This window comes from Lutra lutra, chromosome 5 (assembly GCF_902655055.1).
Source record: "Lutra lutra chromosome 5, mLutLut1.2, whole genome shotgun sequence".
Classification (NCBI taxonomy): Eukaryota; Metazoa; Chordata; class Mammalia; order Carnivora; family Mustelidae; genus Lutra; species Lutra lutra.
In genome coordinates, this window is record NC_062282.1 from 143,176,234 (window position 1) to 143,200,867 (window position 24,634).

At 37.9% G+C, this 24,634-nt stretch overlaps 1 protein-coding gene across 7 annotated transcripts in view; it reads right to left on the minus strand.

Annotated features, from left to right (window-relative positions):
- PRR16 (proline rich 16) overlaps window positions 1-24,634 on the minus strand; it is a 195,945-nt gene that overhangs the window by 141,098 nt on the left and 30,213 nt on the right. The window contains exon 1 of one of the 7 annotated variants that reach the window (XM_047731052.1): window positions 11,916-11,944. The exons of the other annotated variants lie outside the window; for them this stretch is intronic. Coding sequence (XP_047587008.1) covers window positions 11,916-11,918 — 3 coding nt within the window. The 5' untranslated portion in view covers window positions 11,919-11,944. Of the gene's footprint in view, window positions 1-11,915; window positions 11,945-24,634 lie in introns of those variants that run through there. 7 annotated transcript variants of the gene reach the window in all.

Sequence of the window (24,634 nt, forward strand, 5' to 3'; positions counted from 1 at the left end):
CTTTTTCCCCATGATCCTTTAGTCTTGTAAATTTAATTTTTAAAAAAAATTTCATTGCTTTTCTTATTCTATTTTTTAAACTTTTCTTCTTTCCTCTTTTAATGTTTTTTAACTAGTTTATCCTAACAATACCTTTCTTAAAAAAATCTTTTTAAACCGTCATTGTTATGATCATACTTTATCCCTTCATTGTATTTAACCTTATTTTTTGTATACATATAGGTTTTACTTTCTAAAAAATTTTAGGATACAATTTCTTCTAATAGATCAAAATATACTCTAAATCTAGCACATGGCTTCTTTCTAGTCTCCAGTCTGATCACAATCTCTTTTTTTCTTTTTCCAACCAACTTATCAATTCCTTTTTTAGAATTTTTTAAAAATTTTCATCTTTATAGTCATATTCCATCCCTTCATTCTGTTTACCTTTATTTTGTATATATATAAGTTTTTCTTTCTTTAAAATTCTGGGAGGTAGTTTATTCTAAGAGACAAAAGTACACCCAAAATCAAGTTGGTGGCTCTGTTCTATTCACCAGTCTAATATATATTTTAATTTTTATTTCTTCCCCCCCCCCCCAGTTTTGAGTCTCTTCTGATTTGGTTAGTGTACATTTTTCTGGGGTCTTTGCCAGAGAATAGCATTTTATTCTCTTGTTCATATATTCTTATCTGGATAAAATGACAAGGCAGAAAAACTCACGACAAAAAAAAAAAAAAAAAATGAACAAGAGGCAGTACCAAAGGCTAGGGACCTAATCAATATGGACATAGGTAATATGTCATATCTAGAGTTCAGAATGATGATTCTCAAGGTGCTAGCTGGGCTCCAAAAAGGCATGGAAGAGATTAGAGAAACCCTTTCTGGAGAAATAAAATCCCTTTCTGGAGAAATAAAAGAACTAAAATCTAAACAAGTTGAAATCAAAAAAGCTATTAATGAGGTACAATAAAAAAAGGAAGCTCTTACTGCTAGGTTAAATGAGGCAGAAGAGACAATTAGTGATATAGAAGATCAAATGATGGAGAATAAAGAAGCTGAACAAAAGAGAGACAAACAACTACTGGACCATGAAGGGAAAATTCGGAAGATAAGTGATACCATAAGACGAAACAATAGTAGAATAACTGGGATTCCAGAAGAAGAAGAAAGAGAAAGAGGGGCATAAAGTATATTGGAGCAAATTATAGTAGAGAATTTCCCTAATATAGCAAAGGGAACAAGCACCAAAATCCAGGAGGCACAGAGAATCCCCCTCAAAATCAATAAAAATAGGTCTACACCCCATCATCTAACAGTAAAACTTACAAGTCTTAGTGACAAAGAGAAAATCCTGAAAGCAGCCCAGGAAAAGAAGTCTGTAACATACAATGGTAAAAATATTAGATTGGCAGCAGACTTATCCACAGAGACCTGGCAGGCCAGAAAAAAGTGGCATGATATATTCAGAGCACTAAATGAGAAAAATACGCAGCCAAGAATACTATATCCAGCTAGGCTGTCTCTGAAAATATAAGGAGAGATAAAAAGCTTCCAGGAAAAACAAAAATTAAAAGAATTTGCAAACACCAAATTAGCCCTACAGGAAATATTGAAAGGGGTACTCTAAGCAAAGAGAGAGCCTAAAAGTAGAAGATCAGAAAGGAAGAGAGACAATATACAGTAACAGTCATCTTAGAAGCAATACAATGGCACTAAATTCATATCTTTCAATAGTTACCCTGAATGTAAATAGGCTAAATGCCCCAATCAAAAGACACAGGGTATCAGAATGGATAAAAAACCAAAACCCCCTGGGACGCCTGGGTGTCTCAGTGGGTTAATCCTCTGTCTTTGGCTCAGGTCATGATCTCAGGGTCCTGGGATTGAGCCCCACATCAGGCTTTCTGCCAGCAGAGAGCCTGCTTCCCCCTCTCTACAAGAAACTCATTTTAGACCCAAAGACACCTCCAGATTTAAAATGAGGGGGTGGAAAACCATTTACCATGCTAATGGACATCAAAAACATGGCGATCCTTCTATCAGATAAATTAGATTTTAAGCCAAAGACTATAATAAGAGATGAGGAAGGACACTATATCATATTCAAAGGGTCTGTCCAACAAGAAGATCTAACAATTTTAAATATCTATGCCTCTGACATGGGAACAGCCAATTATATAAACCAATTAATAACAAAATCAGAGAAACACATTGACAATAATACAATAATAGTAGGGGACTTTAACACTCCCCTCACTGAAATGGACAGATCATCCAAGCAAAAGATCAACAAGGAAATGAAGGCCTTAAATGACACACTGGACCAGAGGGACATCACAGATATATTTAGAACATTCCATCCCAAACCAACAGAATACACATTCTTCTCTAGTGCACATGGAACATTCTCAGAATAGATCACATCCTGGGTCACAAATCAGGTCTCAACCAGTACCAAAAGACTGGGATCATTCCCTACATATTTTCAAAACTGTAAATTTAATTCTGGATGCTGTCTACAAATTCCCTTTAAGAACAGAAGCATAATTCGCCTAGATACTTGTTAAGAATTTACAGCTGAGTCCTTTCCAGGAATTGCCTTAAACCAAGGGAACTTTCCCACCTAAGGTGGCACATTCTCTCCTAGAATCACCCCCTACTCAAGGTCTGGCCAATGTGGGGGTAACAAAGGCTCTGGTCTCACATCAGTCCTCTGTGAAGAGCTACAGCAAGTTCAGTGCTTCCAATGCAACTGGGTGAAACCACTCCTGCAAAGACAGTGCCTTTCAACTTCTCCCTCTGCCGATCCTGTTTCTGCTCTACCTTGATAGATGTCTCCAGAGGCACTTCTCAATGAGCCTCTTTTAGACCAGTCGTCATCTCCCGAGAAACATTATCTACGATATTGTGCAGGAAAAAAAAATTGCTATCATTCAGTTTAAAAGAAATGAAACAGAAGTGTAATCAGAACAATCTTTAAGAATTTGGGTGGGGGAAGGCTAGGAAGCCAAAAAACTCCCAGTGGAGAAATAAGACCTTCAAGGATTGACCTTTTATAGTTTATGACTAATTTTCTTTTTTTTTAATTATTTTTTAAAGATTTTATTTATTTATTTGACACAGGGAGAGAGATCACAAGTAGGCAGAGAGGCAAGCAGAAAGAAAGGGGGAAGCAGGCTCCCTGCTGAGCAGAGAGCCCAATGCGGGGCTCGATCCCAGGACTCTGAGACCACGACCTGAGCCAAAGGCAGAAGCTTAACCACTGAGCCACCCAGGCGCCCCTAGTTTGTGACTAATTTTCAAATGTAACACATCCATGACAACTTACAGAAGATGTTCAGTTGAGGAAAATAATAATAAACTGAAATGATGAAATATTTACCCAAATCAAAGGAGAACAAATGTTAATATACTACATGTAGTATAATACTAAATGTTTCAGTTGTTGTGAGAGTATGGGACCCATTAAACTAGGTTCAGGTTCAACCTAAGTTCTTTTCAAGGGAAGACGTCATCGATCTGCAGGGACCCTCTGCCTCGCTTCCTTTTTATTCTGATTTTACTAAAATTTCAGGAACAGGATTGAACGCTCTGAGCAAAATGGTAATAAAATATTGGACATCGTCATAAAAAATAGAAAAACTAATGCTTTTTCATAAGCTTTATAACAATGTTCAGGACTAACTATATCTAGAAAAGATTCAGAAAAGAACAATAGAAAATATTAGTTTGGAGAAGCATCTATAGAAGAGTGAATTTAAAAGATTAGGTATCTTCAGTATAAAAAGGCAAAGCTGGAAATGACATAACTGGGTATTAAAAAATAAAACTCCAAAATAAAAAAATGCATTATTTTTCAGCAATTCTTCAGCATACCAATTCCCCTAGTAGGTCACGCCCTCCTACCTCAGCATTCTGTTTTTAGTTGGATCATGTCCTATAGCATTCAAAGGCTCTGGTGTCTCTTTTCTTCCATCATAAAAGACTCCCTTCAGCTTCTAAAAAAAAGAAGTATAATGCATCCTGTCTCCATGTTCTCTGTGTCTGTCCATAAGAACCTAATCAAATCTGACTGCTGAAACCCATGTCCAAAGAAACCACTCCCAGGACAGTTACTAGTTACCTCAGTGCTACAAAAACCAGGGGGTGCTCCCAGGTTACCTCACTTCACTTCTTAGCAGCAACTGAGGAAGACCCCTTTTTTTTTTTTCTGAAAAATATGAGGCTTTTGTTCCATCAAATGGATTTCTTCCTAGCCTGCTGGCAGCTTCTTTTCCTTCTGGTCACTTCATTCCAACCTTTGCTCATTCATTCACTCATTTGGCAAGAATGGAGTTTAGAGATGCAATAGGGAGCAATATGGGATACAGCTCCTGCTCTCCCGAGTCCTTTTCACCCTCTCTGAATTTGCATGATTTGATTCTTCCCTGCTATCAAGATGGCGATGTACATAACTTTTCCCTAGTTGGGCAATGATGCAGATGTCTTCCTACAGCAATGCTTTCATATTTATTCTTTCCTCTTCTTGAAAAGGTTTCCCCCAGCTAGCCCATCCTGAAAACAGCCTCCATGCCACTGCCTCAGAAACTTGCTCTTAATTCCTATCTCATTCGGGATATACTCTTCCTTCATGGCAACCCACTCTTTCCTTCTATAATCATTGTAATCTGTAATGACAGAGCTGTGGGTTTGTTGGTTTGTCTGGGGGTCCAGGAAGTTAAGCATCCTCTTATTTTGTCATTTACCTAGACCTTTAAAGGCACAATGAAACTCCTGGCACTTTTTTCTCTTTAAAATAAATAAAATCTAAACCAAGGAAAGAAACAGCTTCCATTTCATTGTTGGTACAAGAGATGGTTTAAGGGGAAAAATGCAAACAGGTGTCTAAGAGATTGAAGTTCATCAATGAAAGAATCATGATTAACTTTTGCTGAAGTTACTATCAGAAAAGATAAGTAGGCTTTTTTTTTTTTTCATAGCACGATACTGGACCATATACACCCAAAATTAGGCAAGAAAAATCCAAAACCAGGCAATCTATCTGCAGATCCAATAGCTCCAATAGATCCAATAGGGCTACCCATCCATCACTGTATGGACATACCACTTCTTCCCCAGCCAAGATACTGTATTCCATTTGCAAGCACACTAATCCATGATAGAAAATCTCAGAACTTTCAAGCTAACAAAGGTCTTGTAGATCTCAGAGAGACCACACCCAGGAAGGTCACACAGAGAGCGGTGCAGATGAGGCACCAGAACTCAGGTCTCCTGGTCCTCGTAAGAGAGCTCAACCACTACACACTGGCCCTTCCTTTTGGAAATAAAGAAGGAGACAAATAGAAAACCAACTTTCACCTACAAATGCTCTTCCATTACCCACAAAATATTAACCATGAATATTCTAAAGTACTCTGATCTTTAGGAAAAAGACCAATCTTTAAAAACTTTTAGCTACTTTTTAAAAGAAAGACAATCTGTGAAATTGCAAATCTTTTTAAGGACCCTGGAGATTTTTCAGGATATTTTTTTCAACACAGAAAAATTTTTTCCTTCCATTTATGTATTAGAAAAAAGAAAAAAGAACTATATTTTGCAATGGGCCCCCACTTATATATGTGAAAAAATGCTGAAGTGTGGAAAAGAATACAAACGAAAGTCTTAAGAGTCTTAAGAATTATGGAGGAAAGTTTGTAGGAGTGGGTGGGGGGCCCAGAAAGAAGGGAGGGGGGCACTGCACTCATGGATGGTAGAGAATGTTTCTGCTCCAACTGGAATGTTCTGATTTCTCTTAAAGGAGAATTAATGGTATTCATCCATTGTTCATGTAACTATAATAAGATAAATAACATAACAAAATTAATGTTTGAAACAAACAAAAAGACTTTCCAAAAGGATGCAGGTCAAGCGAATTAGCCTATGTTCTCTATCATAATAGTTTTCTCCCAGACTTTTCCAGCACAGTGGTGTAAAAGTACTTGGTGCCAAAGATTTCTTGCCACCAATTTTTTACTCTGCCTCAGGGAAATCCCAAAGAAGCCTTCTCTTTGGATTGCACTTACCTCGGGAGGATTTCTTGCAGATTTTGCTAACAATAGAAATCATTCTTGGTTAGGATACAGACCCAGCGGGGTATTCGAAATGCCACAGGCTACTCAGTGGTCCTGCCTGGCAAAGCCTGCTGGTAGGTACCACATGAGCCATATGGAAATTGCTAAAATGGGAAATAAAGCAGCAGGTTGTGAAGGCTCCAGCTTCCCTGGCCATGGCAGAATTAGCATTCGTCTATGATGCAAAGCCTTCCTGCCTCTGAAATGCCACTCCACTATCCATGGAGTATCACCAGTCCGTGGCGGGATACCGAACAGGATTTTGATATATCCTACCGATTTCCTTTTTACTTCTTTGACTGGTGCCTGACATAACCACATTTTGAAAGAAGAAAGTGTAAAAAGAAAAGAATCTATGGAGCCCAAACCTTGCTCAGCAGAAGCGATATTCTGTAGACACCGATGCTGTGATAATTTTGAAGTGCAATGTAAACATCTGATAATCGCCAATATATGCGCACCTCCTTCCTGAGAGAGAATATTGAGAGACTTTTTTCTTTTTTTTTTTTTTACTTTCTAACATAAAAATTCTCCAATTCGAGCTGTAATGGAAAAACAATGTAGGGTAAACAGCTGTACTAGTAAGAGAGACCTATTGGAAAAGGGAAAATCACCTGCCAGAATATTCTCAGTAAGGAGAAAAGACACCATCAATTGACACTTGACAGGTGTTTTACGTCAGCCTCTCTCCAGAGAGTACTGAAGAAAGAAATGATATCAATATTATATATATATATACATATATATATAATATAGATTATATATAATCTATTATAATATAATATATTAGATACAGATATACAGATACAGATATACAGATAATACAGATATAAATAATATCTGTAATATATTATATATTATAATTAATTAATGCAATATAATTAGAATATATTAATATAATATAATATAGAAGCTCCCCCTTCTCCACAGGTTTATGTCCCACTTTCAGTTACATCAAGTCAGCTGTTGTCTGAAGAAGAGGATCCTCCTTCTGACATCGGATCAGAAGGTCAATGGTAGTCACACCACAGCTCCTTCACAATGTCTTTGTCAGTCTCCCCACTTCCTCTCATCACCTCACCTTATCACACAGAGGTATTTTGTCAGTCATCATAAGAGGAAGGTGAGTACAGTGCCATAAGATATTTTAAGACAGAGACCACATCCACATAATTTTATTATCATATATTACTATAATTGCTCTATTTTCTTACCAGTCATGATTGTTACTCTCTTACTATGCCTCATTTATAAATTAAATTTGGATCACAAAGTAGGTATGTATAGAAAAAGAAAAAAAAAAACAAAACCAGTAGATAGAGGGTTCAGTACTATTCATGGTTTCAGACCTCCAAGGGGAGGCTTGGAACATATTCCCCAGGGATAAGTGGGGATGACTGTTCCTTCCAACTGAAGAAAAGCAAAGTAATCTCAGAATATGTAAATGCTATAAAAGCAATGAATGTGGGATCTTTGCCTAATCCCCATCCACACAAGACGCACTGTATCCCTCTTTCCAGGGGTGAATTTTCTGTAACAAACTGCTGACAGCTGATTGTGAGAAGCATGTTGTGTTTACGGTGGAAATGAGAATGCACATACATGTGGAGACTGCATAAAAAACTGATACACTATACCATGAGACTTTTTTTTTTTCCTGGAGTGACTGAGTGGATAAAGACTTTTAAAAGAACAATGATCAGTAGGGACAGTACCCCTGAGGCTGTGTAAGCCAAGCAATTTCCTAAGAAAGGTGTCATGCTCAGCTACATTACACAGGCTTTCTGTCACCCACTATTGTCAGCAGGATCATATTACCAGAATTATCAATCACACAGCACTTTCCCATTACTTTACAAAGGAGATTGTTTTATGATGGCACTTCATCTGAAAATAAAATAGGACATTTAATGTTTATCTTTCTACTTAAAAAAAGAAAGGAGAAGGTTTACAGGAATATTAAGGAGTCCCTGGAAGATATGAGGGGACAGATGATACACTTCATATGTGCATCTTTGGCAGGTAAAGAACGTGCCTCAATATTACTTTATCACAGGTTTTAAAAGAGCCTTCAGTTCCATACAGAACTAAATTGAACCCTTGGACTGAGTGACTGTGCAAGCATTGTGAATGCCACTTGTCACAAGGGCACAGAGAATCAGTACATCCTAAGGCTGGAAACTTAGATTCATCTCATCATCATTCATTTATAAAATACTTACTGAGCACCTACTATATGCCAGAAGTGGTACTAAATACTAGTCATATGATTTTATATGAAATAAATGTTCTCACAGACCTTGTGTCGCTTAAAAAAAAAGGTAAATATAAAAATCTAAAGAGTGACAAGTTCTATGAAAAGTTCTAAGAAAAGGAGAACACAGTGATATAGTAGAGAATATTGGGAAGGGGAGCACAAGGCCAGCACTCAGGGTCTGAGAATGAATGAGTCAGGTGAAGAACAGGACAGTCAAGACTCCAGGTAGAAGAAGCAGATATTGAAGACTTTGAGCCTACAGAGTATAAACCTTTGGGAATTGGAGGGGAATCAGTGTGGCTACGTTATAATGAGCAAAGGACAGAAAAGTCTGGGATGATGTTGAAAAGGTATGGCCGTGAGGAAAAGACTATATTTTCAGTTTACTGAGAAGGCACTGAAAGGGTATAAGCAGAATGACCTGATCTGATTTAAGTCTTAAGCAGGCTCTTTGGAGAGTGGCTATAGGCAACTCAATGTTGCCTACATCTCAATGTACTGTGCCGTCTCAATGTCATCCTAAGCTTTTTTCTCAGCTATCAGAATCCGACCTCCTCTAAAATGAAATTCATCCATGCCTTCCAAATATGTGGGAAGAACAGCCAGGAGCAAGAGTCCCAGAGGAAGGGGTTTTCCATACACCAAATTCTACCAGAGATACCCCAGCCTTACTGGCAGCTCCCCACCGCAAACTCATGACTGCTGGTTCTCTTTGCTAAGTATAGAGACACAGCCAGGCAACTGTGATCTTCTATGGATTGGGTCCTGGGGAGCCCTCACAACCTCAATGCTCCGAAAACTGGGCCGAAACAGGAAGTTCTGCCTCCTAGAAAGGGAATAGACAATGGATGCAGGAGGGAAGGAGACCTGTACCCTGAACACTATCCTCTGCCTGGAGGTGAGGGAGAACTGGTCAATCATGGTGTCAGCCACGATGGTGTACTAGATATCTCTGGGAGCCTACAATGGTAGCAGATGCATGGATCTAGGGCAGTGCTAAAATTCAGCATAGCTGTGATGGGTAAAGTTGTTGAACCACCATTAACCTCTTTCCTCTCAGGTCTCCATTTTTTTTTTAACTTCACAATACAATTTTATTAGATTGAGATAATAGGATCTAAAATATAAAACATTGAAGTTCACCTACTTAATTAATTTCTGGTGCTAGAACATTTAAAGTATATAAAATTAGCAAATATTTTTTCCATTATGTAGCAATATAATTGTATGAAAGTTATCTACATCTTTAAAAAATCAAAATCTCAGCTTTTTATCAGTTTTGTTTTAAATAATCTTGTAGAGTTTTATTTTCAATTTTTAAAATATTTTTGTAACTTTTAATTATTTTGTGATATTATATCTTGAATGATCCAATATGATATCATACAGCATTTTTTTTTTCATTTTATTTTATTTCTTTTCAGTGTTCCTTAACCACACTAATAAAGCATTACCTAACTGCTGTGGTGAATAAGACTGAATAATTTAACTGTGGGGATCAGGGACTTCAGACAGATTTCTCTTGCACCAAGGCTTTTTTTTTTTTTTTTTAAATGGAGATCACAAGTAGACAGAGGGGCAGGCAGAAAGAGAGAGGGGGAAGCAGGCCCTCTGCTGAGCAGAGAGCCCGACGCGGGGCTCGATCCCAGGACCCAGGGACCATGACCTGAGCCGAAGGCAGTAGCCTAACCCACTGAGCCACCCAGGCACCCCTGCACCAAGGCTTTTAAAAACAATGGTTGTTCATTTTCCTATAAGACCTCTAGAAGTTGAGGGGGGGGGGCACCTGGGTAGCTCAGTCGGTTAGGCATCTGCCTTCAGCTCAGGTCATGATCCCAGGGTCCTAGGATTGAGCCCCACATTGGGCTCCCTGCTCAGCGGGAAGCCTGCTTCCCCCTCTCCCGCTCCCCCTGCTTGTGTTCCCTCTCTCGCTGTCTCTCTGTCAAATAAATAAATAAAATAAAATTGATGGGAATAACACATCCTCAGTGATTCCTCTATGTTTTGGGGTGTGTGTGTGTCTTGTTATGGGACACGAACCTGTGTCAAAACAATGTTCTTACTTCTCTGCTGTCTAGCTCACATTTCGAAGGACTGTGATTATTTTCTACAGGATGAAAGTAAAATCTAAAAGTCTAACTGCCCCTTAACACCAGGAAATTCCCAAATAATTGCATTAAGTGAGTAGAAAGTTGTCCCAGATCTGACTTCTCTAAATATTGAATTAACCTAATATAAGCAGTGAGGGGAGGGGAAGGGTGACAGAGAGAAATTCTACCAAGAACTTAGAAATAAGAGTGATAAGGTTTCCTTCTGAAAATTGAATTATAAAATCACCACATAATGGGTTAGAGAGAGATAAGGTGAGTTATTTTGAAGAGCTAGAAATGGCCCAGACATGAAAAAGTGGTTATCATCAATAATAATGAGGCAGCAATGGAAGCTGAGAAAAATGTAGAAAATGAACATTCTCTCAGAGGCCTGGTCCAAGGGAAGGAATGCTTTGGCCCAAAGATGTGTTCTCTCTGATCCCAGGGATAAATAAAGCCTTCTATGATTGAATTAACTTACCTTAGATGGATGCCATTTATTCTAAACTGATTCCATACAATCTGTACAGGCTTTTAATTATATTCTGGTTTCCCAAGTTCTCTACCTTCAAGGGGAGAAAAAAAAAAATCATCTAGCCAAAAGATGATGGCCCCTCTGGTAGTACTATTTCTCATTATATATTAATACACTGGCATTCTGCTTTTATTCATTAGTTTATAGGAACTTGTCGGGGGGAATCCTAAGAGACAGATTCACATTCAGTGTGCCCATAAGTCAGGTTTCTGAAACAGGAAGGCTGAAAACCAGACCATATCTCGTAATCTCATACTGTGCACTCCTCCCCATGACATTAGTATCTCCAAGTTAGTAGAAACAGGCGACCCCCACATTTCACTGATGAGATAACTAAAGGCCTGGGGTCCTTGGTGGCAGAACAGGGCCTGGAATCTGGGTCTCCTGATTCCTTGTCCATGTCGCATCAAAGATATATGTGACACATTAATTATCCGTTCAGTCTGTCTAAATTCTAGGGTTTGGGATGAATAGAAATCCTCTAGGTATTCCCATCTGGGGACCATGCTAGGTAGAAGTCATTGATCTAATTAGTTGATTTTTCAGTGCCCCCCCCATCACCACCTAATGCATCCTTTCTCCTTTGTCTGCCATGTATAAACGTGCTTATGATAGTAAAAAAAAAAAAACAAAAACAAACAAACAAAAAAAACTAGTGGCTTCATACCACACCTAACATCCAATATGTGGGTAGAGATAGCATTTCACGGGACATGATCCTTTTCTACAAGTGATAGGAAGTGCAAAATAGTCCCTCAAAGATAGCAGGCTCTGTTGCACAATGATAAGCATGCCAGACAGTAATTTTTCATCTTAGCAATTTCAACTGAGGAGCAGTTTCAACTGTCAAGACCTATCCATTTCTCATATTTCCATTATGAACTGTATTCCAACATACATTAACAAGCTCCTATGTAACAAGCTGAATGTTATTATTTACCATTTAAGTAGCTTTCTGAGAACACAAAGCGTGGTGCCAATCATGAGTGTTTTGCTCGTAATACCAACTCTGTGGAAGCAGGCATAAATCATTCTTCCACTTCAACAGCTGAAAAATGAGCACCAAGTCAGAGTAAGTTAATGACAAAACACTTTAAATAATAAGCCCAGCTAGAATAAAACATGTATTTATCCAGTTTGGGCTATTTTACTGTAAGGATCTTTTCAACATTTTCATGGATTGGCTCTTCTGGAAACTTTTTTTGCAGGGGGTGGGGAGGAGGTGGTGGCTAGTGGAAGCCTTATTGATGCACTAGTTCAAACACTGACACATCGGAAGGGCAGCAGACTGAACAGGGAATCAGTCATTCTGACACAGCAGAAGAAATATCCTGGTAAAAGCACTTAAAGTCTTGGTAGACTCATGGATTAAATATTGCTCAGTGCTGATACAAAATTCAGCAGTGAATTTCGGTTAAGCCTTCCCTGCACGTGCACATTTCTGATGGAACAGGTATGATGAAAGCTGAACTACCCTGCTAGTCACCTGACAACGCTGGTTCACATGAATTTCCACCCGCTTTAACTCAATACTCTAGGGAGACCCCCTGGTTCCATTAACACCGAAAGAGGACAGAAATTCAACAGCTATCAGGAGTGGAAAATTGATAGCTCTTCTTTTCAAATTTAAACCTGCCCCCTCCACCTCCAAGTAATGTCTAGATGTTACTACAGTTAACTATGAAGAATGAGGAAGAGAAGTGTCAATAGACAGACAAAGCCTCTGTGGGGGAGCCCTTCTCAGCCATTATTCCCTCCAGCTTACCTCACTCTGAGAAAATAGAGTCTTAGCAACCAGCATCCTTCCCCCTCCCCCGCAACCCCCCTCCCCCACTAACCCTGCATGTGACTGCATCAACTGAAAAATTGCAGTAGCCCGGAATGACTTGCCATCCATCTTCTGGTGTTCTTAACGGGCCCTTTTCCCTCTCACATGATCCCAAAAGCATATGGTTGTAAACAGTCCTACAGATGGATGCGGAAAACTCTAACAGAAGCCAAGGGGACAATCTGGCCCACAGATGTACGATTACACCATCATGGGCCTGTGCTGCTCATAAACCACGTGAGTTAAAGTATTTACAAGATGAATACAAGAAACACAAAACACGCGTGAATGTAAAAGACAAGGATTTACTACAAGACTGCACTTTGTTAGCTAATTAGGAATTCACTATCTAGAGTCACGGGTAATATAAACAGAAGACGGGGCTGTGTAAGCTACTGTCTATATCAGAGCAAGCTAGGGCCATCGATACGGGTTTCTGGCTTCACCAATTTTGTTTTATTAAGCAAATGATCACCACCAGCCAACGCAACCAACTGAATGTACAAATTATACAGAACAAAACATTTATAGTTAAATTCAGACAATGACAACCCTGGCACTTCCTATGTCTTTATGGATTCATAGGCGGCATTTATAAATGTTCAACGTAGTCACTGTTTGAAAAAGCAGATCATGATAACACAGTAGCTTTGTCCCCAAACTAATGCTTTAAAACCTAAGATGATCTGGAGTGCCTGGGTGGCTCAAGCGGATAAGCATCTGCCTTTGGCTCAGGTCATGATCCCGGGGCCCTGGGATGGAGCCCCACATCGGGCTCTCCGCTCAGTGGGGAGTCTGCTTCTCCTTCTCCCTCTGCTCCTCCCCCTGTTGTACTCCAACACATGCTCTCTCTCTGTCTCTCTCAGATAAATCAAATAAATAAATAAAACCTAAGATGATCCTTGTATATGGAAAAAAAGATCCAAAGCACAACATGAAAGTGTTTGCAGAGGGGTGTTACCCACATATGGTGCTGCTAAGTAAAAACAGTTTTATAATGTTAGGTATATTCTGCACATATCGGAGAAGTATGAAGGGAAGGATAATACCATTGTTCTAAAGCCTTTCCTTTCTACTGTAATTTCTAAAGGATTGAGGCTTCTTGGATTATCAACTGTCTGAGGGAAGTGGATTTTATCACATCGTAGCAGACTGCTATTAGGAGCGCAAACTGTCATTAGTCTCCACAAATTCTCCTTTAAATTGAAAAATGTGTTAAGTTGCACATAAAAAAATACTAATAAATAACACTGCACACAGAAATAACTTAGCACACAGAAAGCCCAATTTTAAGCACTCCAGAGCTGAAGTCACAACTACAAGAGGTCTGGAATGAATACTCCAGATGTCACCCATCTCAGTGTGACTTTTTATCCTGACAGCTCAGAAGGGCAACTGTGTCCTGGGGCATTTTATCCCTATTCCAGACAACAACAAGGGGAGGAAAGGAAGAAAAAGGAGAGTGGTATGTGCAGCTGTTTACTACCTTTTAAAACATTTCCTGGAAGCATTACCAATGACTTGCATTCAGAATGCCACTACTTAACGGTGTCACATTTGAGTAAAAGAGGCTGAAAGGTATCATTATTCTGGGGTGGGGGGGCACCTTAGCACTTCCAACCATACTGGCATTCTTTTTTTTTTTTTTTTTAAGAATTTTATTTATTTATTTGAAAGAGAATGAGAGAGAGAGTGGTCACGAGCTGGGGAGGGATTGAGAGAGAGGTAGAAGCAGACTCTGTTGAGCCGGAAGCCCGAAGTGGGATGTGAACCCAGGACCCTGGGATCATGACCTGAGCCGAAGGCAGATGCTTAACTGACTGAGCCACCAGGCCTCCCATCCTGGGATTCTGACATGAAGGCAGAGAGAGGGAATATTCAGGAGGGAGGTAACCAGCTGTATCTGCTACTGATATGAATACATTGTTTGGTGTCCAGTTGTTTCTATATACAAACACAACAGGACATAGTTTGGAAAGTTCTGGAAAATGTTATCTGGCAGGGATGGCTGTTCTCTGAATCTCTAAGCTCCATTTGCTGCATGACACTCCAGAAAGACTCTGAAAGGCTGTTAACTATTGTACTTTCTCCTTTCTCCCACCATGCTTCCTCCATCTGAAATAAAGTCTATAAAAGAACTAGCACTTTAGGGTAGGAAAGTAAAAAGCTAGAAGCAAAGAGAGAAGGAAAAGAAAGGGAAGTCCCCACTATGGCCAAGCCCACTAGGCACGTCACATGTTTTATCTCATGAAAACATGACTGACTCATGAGGGAGGTGGTATTGTTCCCACTTACAAAGAAGAAAACAGAGGCTCACACTCCCCACTTAGTGCATTGACTGAAGTCAGACACCTTCAATATTTTGAACCTGTATTTTCTGATTCTGAAGTTCAAGTTATATCATAAAATAGACGAGCTTGTAGTTAGGAAAGAAAGAAAAAAGACATTTTTAATTAAAATATGTGAAACAAAACAAAATAAAAAACGACCAAAATATTGAATTGTGTTCTTCAGGCTTTATATAGACCGACCATGCCTACATCACATCAGTCCTACATTTTATTATTGCCACCTCCAAAACTGATATGGCCATGCTGATCCTGAGGGAATTCTTACTTCTGGAAGAAGAGCAAACTAAATTGTTGAGATATGGAAACTGTTTGCACGCAGTCACACATGGGCCAAATTTGGTAACTGGAAGGTTTTCCAAACCAAAAAACACTACTCATAAATAGGAATGATAATCAATGAAAAGTTTGCTTTGTAACTGAAGCAAGTATTTTCTAGATATAATGTCATCAAACACAGAAATAAATCTTAATGTCCATTTTAGCTTTGGCAGATATAGGCATATACATATAACATAAAAATGCCTTAGATAGTGTAAATCTTCAAGAGTAAATGTGGAGTATTATCCCAGGAAAGTGTGACATATTCTAGAAAGAGGACATCTTTATGCATTTAGTTTCTTGAGGGTTTCTGGATATAGCCTCAAAAAAAAAAAAAAGAAATAAAAAATGGCATAGAAGTTAAATCATTCAATGATCAGATTGAAAAGGAGGAGTTGGTTGGCTAAATTTGAAAATCAAATAGTCCCTCCTTGGGATTTCTTTGGCCTGGCGTGACCACTGAGAGAAAGTTGTAATGAGTGGGGTGGCAGATATCAAAATTACTCTCCAATGCCATGGCAGGTATCTTCTTCTGAAGCCAGGAAGCTAAAATCCTCACCTTGCCAGCCTCTTTGCTTGCCATGGGTCCCAAGTGTATACAATGAGATGAAACAGAAAGGAAAACTTTTTAAAGGAATAGACAGTTGGTAAGCTCTTCTGAGCCCTCTTTGGACTTTTGCTCTTCTCCCTTCTTTCTACCGGAAAACCGATGTGATGCTGGATGTACAGCAGCCATTTTGTCACCACAAGGGGAAATTACATGACATGGGTAAAAAAATAGAAAGACAGAAGAGGCCTGATTACTTCATGACACTGTGAATATGTTGCTTTCGCCCTGGACTGCCTGTCCCAGAATTCATTGTTACATAAGAAAAATCACTGTCATAAATTTTAGCCACTATTAATCAGGTTTTCTATAATTTAAAACTTGAACAGAATCCTAACTTATACAAACCAGTTCAGCCTACAGCATGCGTGCGTTCGATGACATTAGTCCATGTCTCTGGAAGAGACTTTTAAACATTATTTAGAAATATCGTAACAAAATATATTTCAATGTTTTAATTTTTGTCTTTAGGGACTTCTTCTAAAATAAGATTGTATGTGTCCTTTCCTTACAAGGTGTAATAAAAGTGGAAGGAGTTGTAAATAAACCTAAAAGGTGAGTTTTATCAAAATTCCAAATTGAAAATGGAGATACATAGTTGTTGACTCAAAAGGAATGCATATGAAAATAGTCCATAGTCTCCATATATTATGTTTGTCCATTTCTTCATCTGCTTTTAAAGTATCATTGCTGTGACATCAGTATTTTTAAGTTTTCAAGGCAAGGAAACTTTTATTCTTCTGTCAAGTGATATGACTTGTGAGGACATAAAACAAGCTTACGTGTGACTTCACAAAAAGGGAAGTGTACTTTCATTTACATATATGTACATGGATACATAAAACAGACATATATACACTTTCAGAAGAGAGGTAGCAAATTTAAAAGTAGATATTGTATCAGTTTAAAGTAGACATGTAAATAATTTATGAACAATGTTGATGTTGTACAGCTTTTGAGACTTAGTCAAAGTGAAAAGACAACAAAAAAAAGAGAGAGAAAAGACAACAGAAGGTTTCAACCTATTTAAAACTTACTCTTCAGCAATCTGTTCAAAGAAAAATGGAAAATCCCATGCCACTTTTTGCATTAAAATAATTGACATTTAAACAACTGCTAAATGCACGAAACCTCTGTCCTCCAGTGATGGAGAGTCTGATAAGCCTTCACGATGAACAGTCTCAAAGTAAAATTTGAGACCCATGCTTGGAATTTTAGCTGTATATAGTCAAACCCTCTCTCCCTCTGGTAAGTGGGGTACAAAGAAGCCCATTTGAGAAATCCATTTATGACTGGACACCTGTCCAGGCAGGAAGCAAAAGCCATATTCAGACAGGTGTAAAGTAACCAACTCCCTGTTAGAGTTCTTATCCAGGACTTGGACTGTTTTCATTACATTTGCTTTGGAGCACTTAATAACCAAATGCATTACAAATTGTTCCTTTATTAAGGGGCCCACCAGTATTTCTTTAGACATTTAAAATTTTGGTTCAAATACTTATGAGAAGCCTCATTAAGTTTCTATTATCTGCAACTCATTTCTAATAGTCAGAAAAGTATTTGGAAAGGCAGAAGAAAAAGAGCAGGAGGGTAGAAAGGAAAGAGGATTAAGTTAATCAGGTGGAATTCTTTTTAGCATTATTCTTGACACTACTGAAACAGTTTGATTCTCCAGATTACATTCCAAATACGTACAGAAAAAATAACACCAAAGTGAGGGAATTTCTAAGAATGTAGAGAGGTGCTACCATAAAAGCTGCCAACGTCAAGCACGAGTAACCCTGCCTTCTAGCATCAATTCTGTCTTCCTGTTCCCCTTGGTTAGTGGAATCAAATCCTTAAAGATGCAGAACGTTTCTTTGCCTAAAGATTTGTGACAATCGGCCCTGAGGGATTCAACATGAAGATGGAGGTAATCCTTGAGCGGGTGACTCTCTGGCACTTGCATTCAATATGCCTCAGGAGCAGCATGAAAAGGACACAGGCATTGTCATCTCCTTCAGACTCTTGGCTTCAGAGAGGTTTCCCGTGGCTGATGAGGACTGCACCATTGCTGTGCAGCAAAGAACTGGCTTGATACCCTCTTCTGAATCCCTGCATGAGCTCCTCTCTACTAACCACATCATCATTTTCTTCCAGAGACTGCCCTTCTTATACCAAATGGTCACTGCCCCGTCAACCAAATGAGGAGGGACTCCCTATTCTCTTTGTTAATCGAAAGTACTTATCAAAGACTGAAGCACAAGAGTTTCTTTTCAACCTATCAGCTTGATACATGACACATCGACACAATTTCTTCACTAACTCCTCAGCTTTATAGATAAGAAATGTCTGGTAGGAACTCAAAGAAATTCTTGTTGACCCTTTTGGTTTGTCTCCATTAGGATGTAATATGCTGTAAGACTCCAAATGCACATCTCCTGATTCTGGTGTGTTGCCACTGACACTTCCAATGTGAGATGATGCAAGGTGTGTTGGGCCATTAATGTCCAGCAGAATCAGCACCATGGCCAGAGCAGAGAGAAGAAGAGGGTGTACAAGGCCTGAACCTATACCAAATATCTCTGTCTCCAACAGGTGGATTATTTTACAGTTTCTGCTCCCCAAGAAGTGTAAATCTTACCAGAGTAATAATATCTAGCCTCAGCTCTTAGAGGTTATCTGAATCCCTCTGCCCTCTTCTTTCACCATACTTCAAAAATATAGTAACCAGTTTCCGGATTTCCCCTGCAATGACCCTGTGTCTACAGTTATTTCTATTAGAGCATTCATACTATATCAACAAACTTATTTTTCCTATCCCTAAAATTAGACCATGTAAGACTATGTGACTTCATGGAAACTGTAAAAGAATAGAACTGTATTAATTTAAAAAAAAAACTTTAAATGCTTATAATTTGCATCATTTTAAAGCAAATATTTTCCTATGGTTTACATTTTCTCTCCTTTTCCCTCATTTCATCAAACACAAAATACTTGAGTCCCTAGAGTCTGATTAATTTTATTATTTTTACGACATTTACAAAAAGGCTCAGTACTGATATTTTGTAATTTATTCTTAAACTTTATTAGACTTATTGGTGGAATTTGATGTCTTCAAGATTAAGTGAATGTGAAACAATTGACTTTTTACAACCTAGGGGCCCCTAGTATTTTATTTTTGTGCTTCAACATAACATGTGATTTTGAACCAGGAAAATATTTTTTAAATAAAAGGATAAACTAACCATTTCACTAGTTAGTATGAGAAGGTTTTTGAACGGCCAGAGTCTCCTTTGCCTCTTTTTTTTTTTTAAAGATTTTATTTATTTGTCAGAGAGAGAGAGGAGAGCGAGCGAGCACAGGCAGACAGAATGGCAGGCAGAGGCAGAGGGAGAAGCAGGCTCCCTGATGAGCAAGGAGCCCGATGTGGGACTCGATCCCAGGACTCTGGGATCATGACCTGAGCCGAAGGCAGCTGCTTAACCAACTGAGCCACCCAGGCGTCCCTCCTTTGCCTCTTAAAGCAGATTTTTTGAATAAGAATAAACTATTTTTTTTCCAGACAATACACTCTACAATAAATTCACAAATCATTGGTGCTAGGAGAAAACTTACTATTCATTTTATTAGGTTGAACCAGAAATAGCCAGTAGAGAACTATTTCGACCAACAAAAACAGGAACATCATATGTTTCAACAAATAAAGAGAAAACTGCCTCCAGAGGAATTAACAGATTCGCCAAAGGTCAGTAACAAAGCTGGAATCTAAACTAAGACCAGCAGATTCCACACCAGGTGGCCCTTGCACTTTAAGTACACAGAGCCTCTTAACACATCAGTTGTTTTTTTTTATTACAGTTTCTTTTTTCTTCCATTTAAAACATTCCTGTCACAGACATAGGGAAGAATTAAGGGGATTTTGTGCCTAAGGAGTAACAAAGACAATAAGAAGAATATGTAACCCTTGACTGGCTACTACCATATGGGGTTTAAATGGGTTTAAATATTACAATTTTGATACATGTTATTGAAAACAAAGTTTATTGCACTTCTTTTCTTGGAAAGTGCTACTATTAGTTGTCAACTATAGAAGACAAATAAAAGCAGACTTAAGAAAAAAATTAAGAATAAACATAGAAAAAGGAACAGGAAACTGATACAGATATTTTGAGGCATACTCTTATTTCAGTTTTTCTCAGTTTCTGGTTATTTCCTAAAAACAGATTCTCTGAAGTGAAATTCCAGGGACACATGGTTTGCACTGCTTCTGAGAGATACTAAAAAAGTGTCCTCTAGACTTCTTATTCCAATTTAGATCTTTATTAGCTTTGTTTTGAAAATCTTTGACTACCTCCTGCCTTTCACAGTTATTTTTCATATGTATACTAGCCTGTTCTTTTATTTTATGAACCACTAGATCACATTCTCTAACATTTTTTTATTTGAATGGTTCCACTCATTTCTATGAATGAGACCTGAACCAACATACAGAAATATCATCTTAACATAAATATCCTTCAAATTATAGAGAAGATACTGTTTATTAATCATGTCCCCTCAAAGGACTAAGTGCAAAAAGGGAAGGGTAGCAAATAATTACTTCTTCATCATACCATCATTAACTATGTTTATTTTTAGAAGTTAATCTTTGCTTATGGAGATCCAGTTGGGTGTGTGTCCATGCATGTGTATGTGACTTAATATGTCTAAGCCATGCTTTTTCTCTAGACAAAAGAAATACCTGGCATGTAGTTAAACTTTTTTTTTTAAGATTTTATTTATTTATTTGACAGACAGAGATCACAAGTAGGCAGAGAGGGAGGCAGAGAGAGAGAGAGAGAGAAGCAGGCTCCCCACTGAGCAGAGAGCCTGATGTGGGACTCTATCCCAGGACCCTGAGACCATGACCTGAGCCGAAGGCAGAAGCTTACCCTGCTGAGCAACCCAGACGTCCTAGTTAAACTTTTGATGGATAGAACATCTTTCCCCAATACTAGCACAAACCTATTACCACGTAAAAGAAAGTGGTAGAATTCAGAAGCAAAGTGCAATTAATTTAATTCTTGTCATTAAATGAAGTGTGTTGCTCACAAATTAATAAAGCCAATTCTGAAGATTCTTTATTTATTAATTCTACACATTTCTACCTTCCTATGGTCTTTACCATTTACTCTATATGCTCACGAAGAAGCCTTCATATTATTTCAAGTTGACAAGTTTAACAGTTTTGTCATTTGAAATTATATATCTCTTCCCTGAATTCAGAACTTTTCACTTTGTGTTTCCATCATCTTACATACTATAGTTGCTTACTTTGTTTTTTAAGGATTCTTGGCTATTATGTAGGAATAAATCATAAGATCAAAATAATAAGATCAAAAATAAGCACAAGGGAGTCTTTTTTTTTTAAAGATTTTTTATTTATTTATTTGACAGAGAGATCACAAGCAGGCAGAGAGGCAGAAAGAGAGAGAGAGGAGGAAGCAGGCTCCCCGCTGAGCAGAGAACCCGATGCGGGGCTCGATCCCAGGACTCTGAGATCATGACCCGAGCTGAAAGCAGCGGCCTAACCCACTGAGCCACCCAGGCGCCCCAAGCACAAGGGAGTCTTATCCAAAGCATGAATTTCTAATCAACCTATAACATAAACAAAAAAAGAAGGATATATTGGGGTGCCTGGGTGGCTCAGTGGGTTAAGCCTCTGTCTTTGGCTCAGGTCATGATCTCAGGGTCCTGGGATAGAGCCCCGTATAGGGCTCTCTGCTCAGTGGGGAGCCTGCTTCCCCCTCTATATCTCTGCCTGCCTCTTTGCCTACTTGTGAACTCTGTCGGTCAAATAAATAAATAAAAATCTTAAAAAAAAAAAAGAAGGATATAAAATTTATAGAATTGAGCATTACATGAATTTACTTTATTCGGCACAGCCCACTGGAAGGCCACTTCTGAAAGACCACTTGTTTTAATAACAAAAAATAAGAATAACACATGACCTTTACTGTAATTTATATATTTATATTTTCTTTAATAAGAGTGAAAGAAAATACAAACTTCTTCAGAGAGACTCAGTTTTCCATGTGGTGTTTCTGTTATCTAATCATAAACAGGCAAGAAATTAAGAATTAATGCTTCTCTTTGGTGACTGCCTTATTTTTGAGATTCGTGATTTAAATGTTAACATTTTAGCCAAAAAAGTTTAATTATTATAATATGTCTATACTATCACAAATATAGAATTTGTTTAATGTTCCTGTTTAAAAGCTAATAGTATCAAGGCTTCTGCTTCCAAAGACATGGGGTAGACGTACTTTATTACTCCCATGAAGTACATCTAAAATCCCTGCACATTACATACAAAATGAACATAATAGGGCTCTAAAAGGAAAAGAGAAAAACAGCTAAGGACCTGGGGGGAGAAAAATCAAAGGGAAAAAAGTGTGGGGAGTCCCATGAATTTTCTTTTTGTATTATATATTTGTGACTTGTTGCTGAAGGAGCCAGAAAGCTGGAAATATCAAGGGAAGTAGACTAAAAATTAAGGCCCAACAGAAAGCTTTCTCTGTCTAGCCAAATAACCAGGAAAAGTACAGCCTCCCAAGACAGGAAAATTTAGATAACAGCTGCTGTACTCCAACCAAATACCACAGAAAAATTGGGGACCCACTCCCATCTAGAGCAGCAAAGACCAAGTAGGGAGTCAAGACTCCCATCTTCAGACACTCTAAAGAGGCACTCCAGAAAAGGTAGAGTATGGAGAGAACCTGAACTTTCATACCCAAAGGACAGTAAAAACTACTCCTCCCCTTCTTATGGCTTTCTTTCCTTCCCTTGGGTATCAAAAGAGGAAAGTACAGCAAGTGGATTTGTACCTACTCTAGCGGTAATGATGTACTACATTCACCTCACAGACTTTCATAACATAATACCCAAAAGGTCCCAGTTTTAGTTGGGAATCACTTATCATCCCAAGAAACAGAAATTTTCTGAAGTAAATTAAAAAAAAAAAAAGACAATAAATAGATATGAGAATCTTGATGATAAAAATACCAGAGAAAACAGACCTGTACCCCTGGGGATAAAAATATATTATATGTTTATAAAAAATAAAATTAATAAAAAAAAAAATACCAGAGAAAGATTTTAGAGAAGCCATCACACACACACACACACACACAAAAAAAACTTCAATAAATAATTATGAATATACTTGAAACAAATATGAATATACTTGAAATACAAAAAATATGAATATACTTGAAACAAATAAAAAAAAGTAGAATGACTCAGCAAAGAAATCAAAGATATAAAGAACAGGCAAATATAAGTTTTAGTGGTGAAAATACAATAATCAGAATTAAAAACTCAGTGAATGGGCTCAAAAAAAGAATGGAGGGGACAAACGAATGAGTCAGCAAATTTATTTGGACATTACAAATTAGATTGAACAATACAGAAATAATCCAATCTGGAAAACAGTGAAAATAGACTGAAAATAGCAACAACAACAACAACAAGAGACTCAGGGATCTACAAGGACTTAACCAAAGATCTAATATTCATTTCACTGGAGAAAGGTTTACAAAAAAAGTACTCAAAGAAATTGTCCCTTATTTGTCAAAAGACATATACCTTCAGGTTCTGGAAAATGAGCAAACTTCAAACAAGATAAATTCAATAAAGAAATATGAAGCAAGATATATCAAAGCCAACTTTCTGAAAACTAAAAACAAAGAAAAATAATGAAATTACTGAAAGAGAAATAATACCTTATCTATCTTTTCTCCTTATTTAGAAGAAAAGTAATATGAATGATAGCAAATTTCATGTCAGAAACTATGGAGATAAAAAGGAAGTGGAACAACATTTTTTTTAAAGATTTTATTTATTTATTTGACAGAGAGAGATCACAAGTAGATAGAGAGGCAGGCAGAGAGAGAGGAGGAAGCAGGCTCCCTGCTGAGCAGAGAGCGCTATGCGGGACTCGATCCCAGGACCCCAAGATCATGACCTGAGCCGAAGGCAGAGAGGCTTAACCCAATGAGCCACCCAGGCGTCCCTGGAACAACATTTTTTAAGTGCTGAAAGTAAATAACTGTTTATGCAGAATTCTATAACCAATGAAAATATCCCTACAGAATGAAAGATAAATAAGACATTCTCAGATGAAGGAAAGCTAAGAGAATTAGTCATGAGAAAACCTTTTCTAATAGAAGGACTAAAGGATGTTCTGTAAATATAAAGGAAATAATTAAAAAAGAAACAAAATATCTGGAAGGAAAAAGGAACGCAGTAAACAAAAACATTGGTAAATACAATAGATACTGCTTTGCTCTTCAGTTTTCTATATCATGTTTGGTGGTAAAATAAAAAAGTTTAAGGTAGTCCAATATAGTTCTAAATATATGAAGAGAAGATATTTAAGGCAAATACTATATATGAGGAACAGTGAAGGGACATAAAATGAGGTAAGTTTTCTATACTGTACTCAAATTGGTAAAATGACAACACCAGTAGACTATGATAAACTATGTATACATAAAGTAAAACCTAGAACTGCTACTAAAAAAGCTACATAA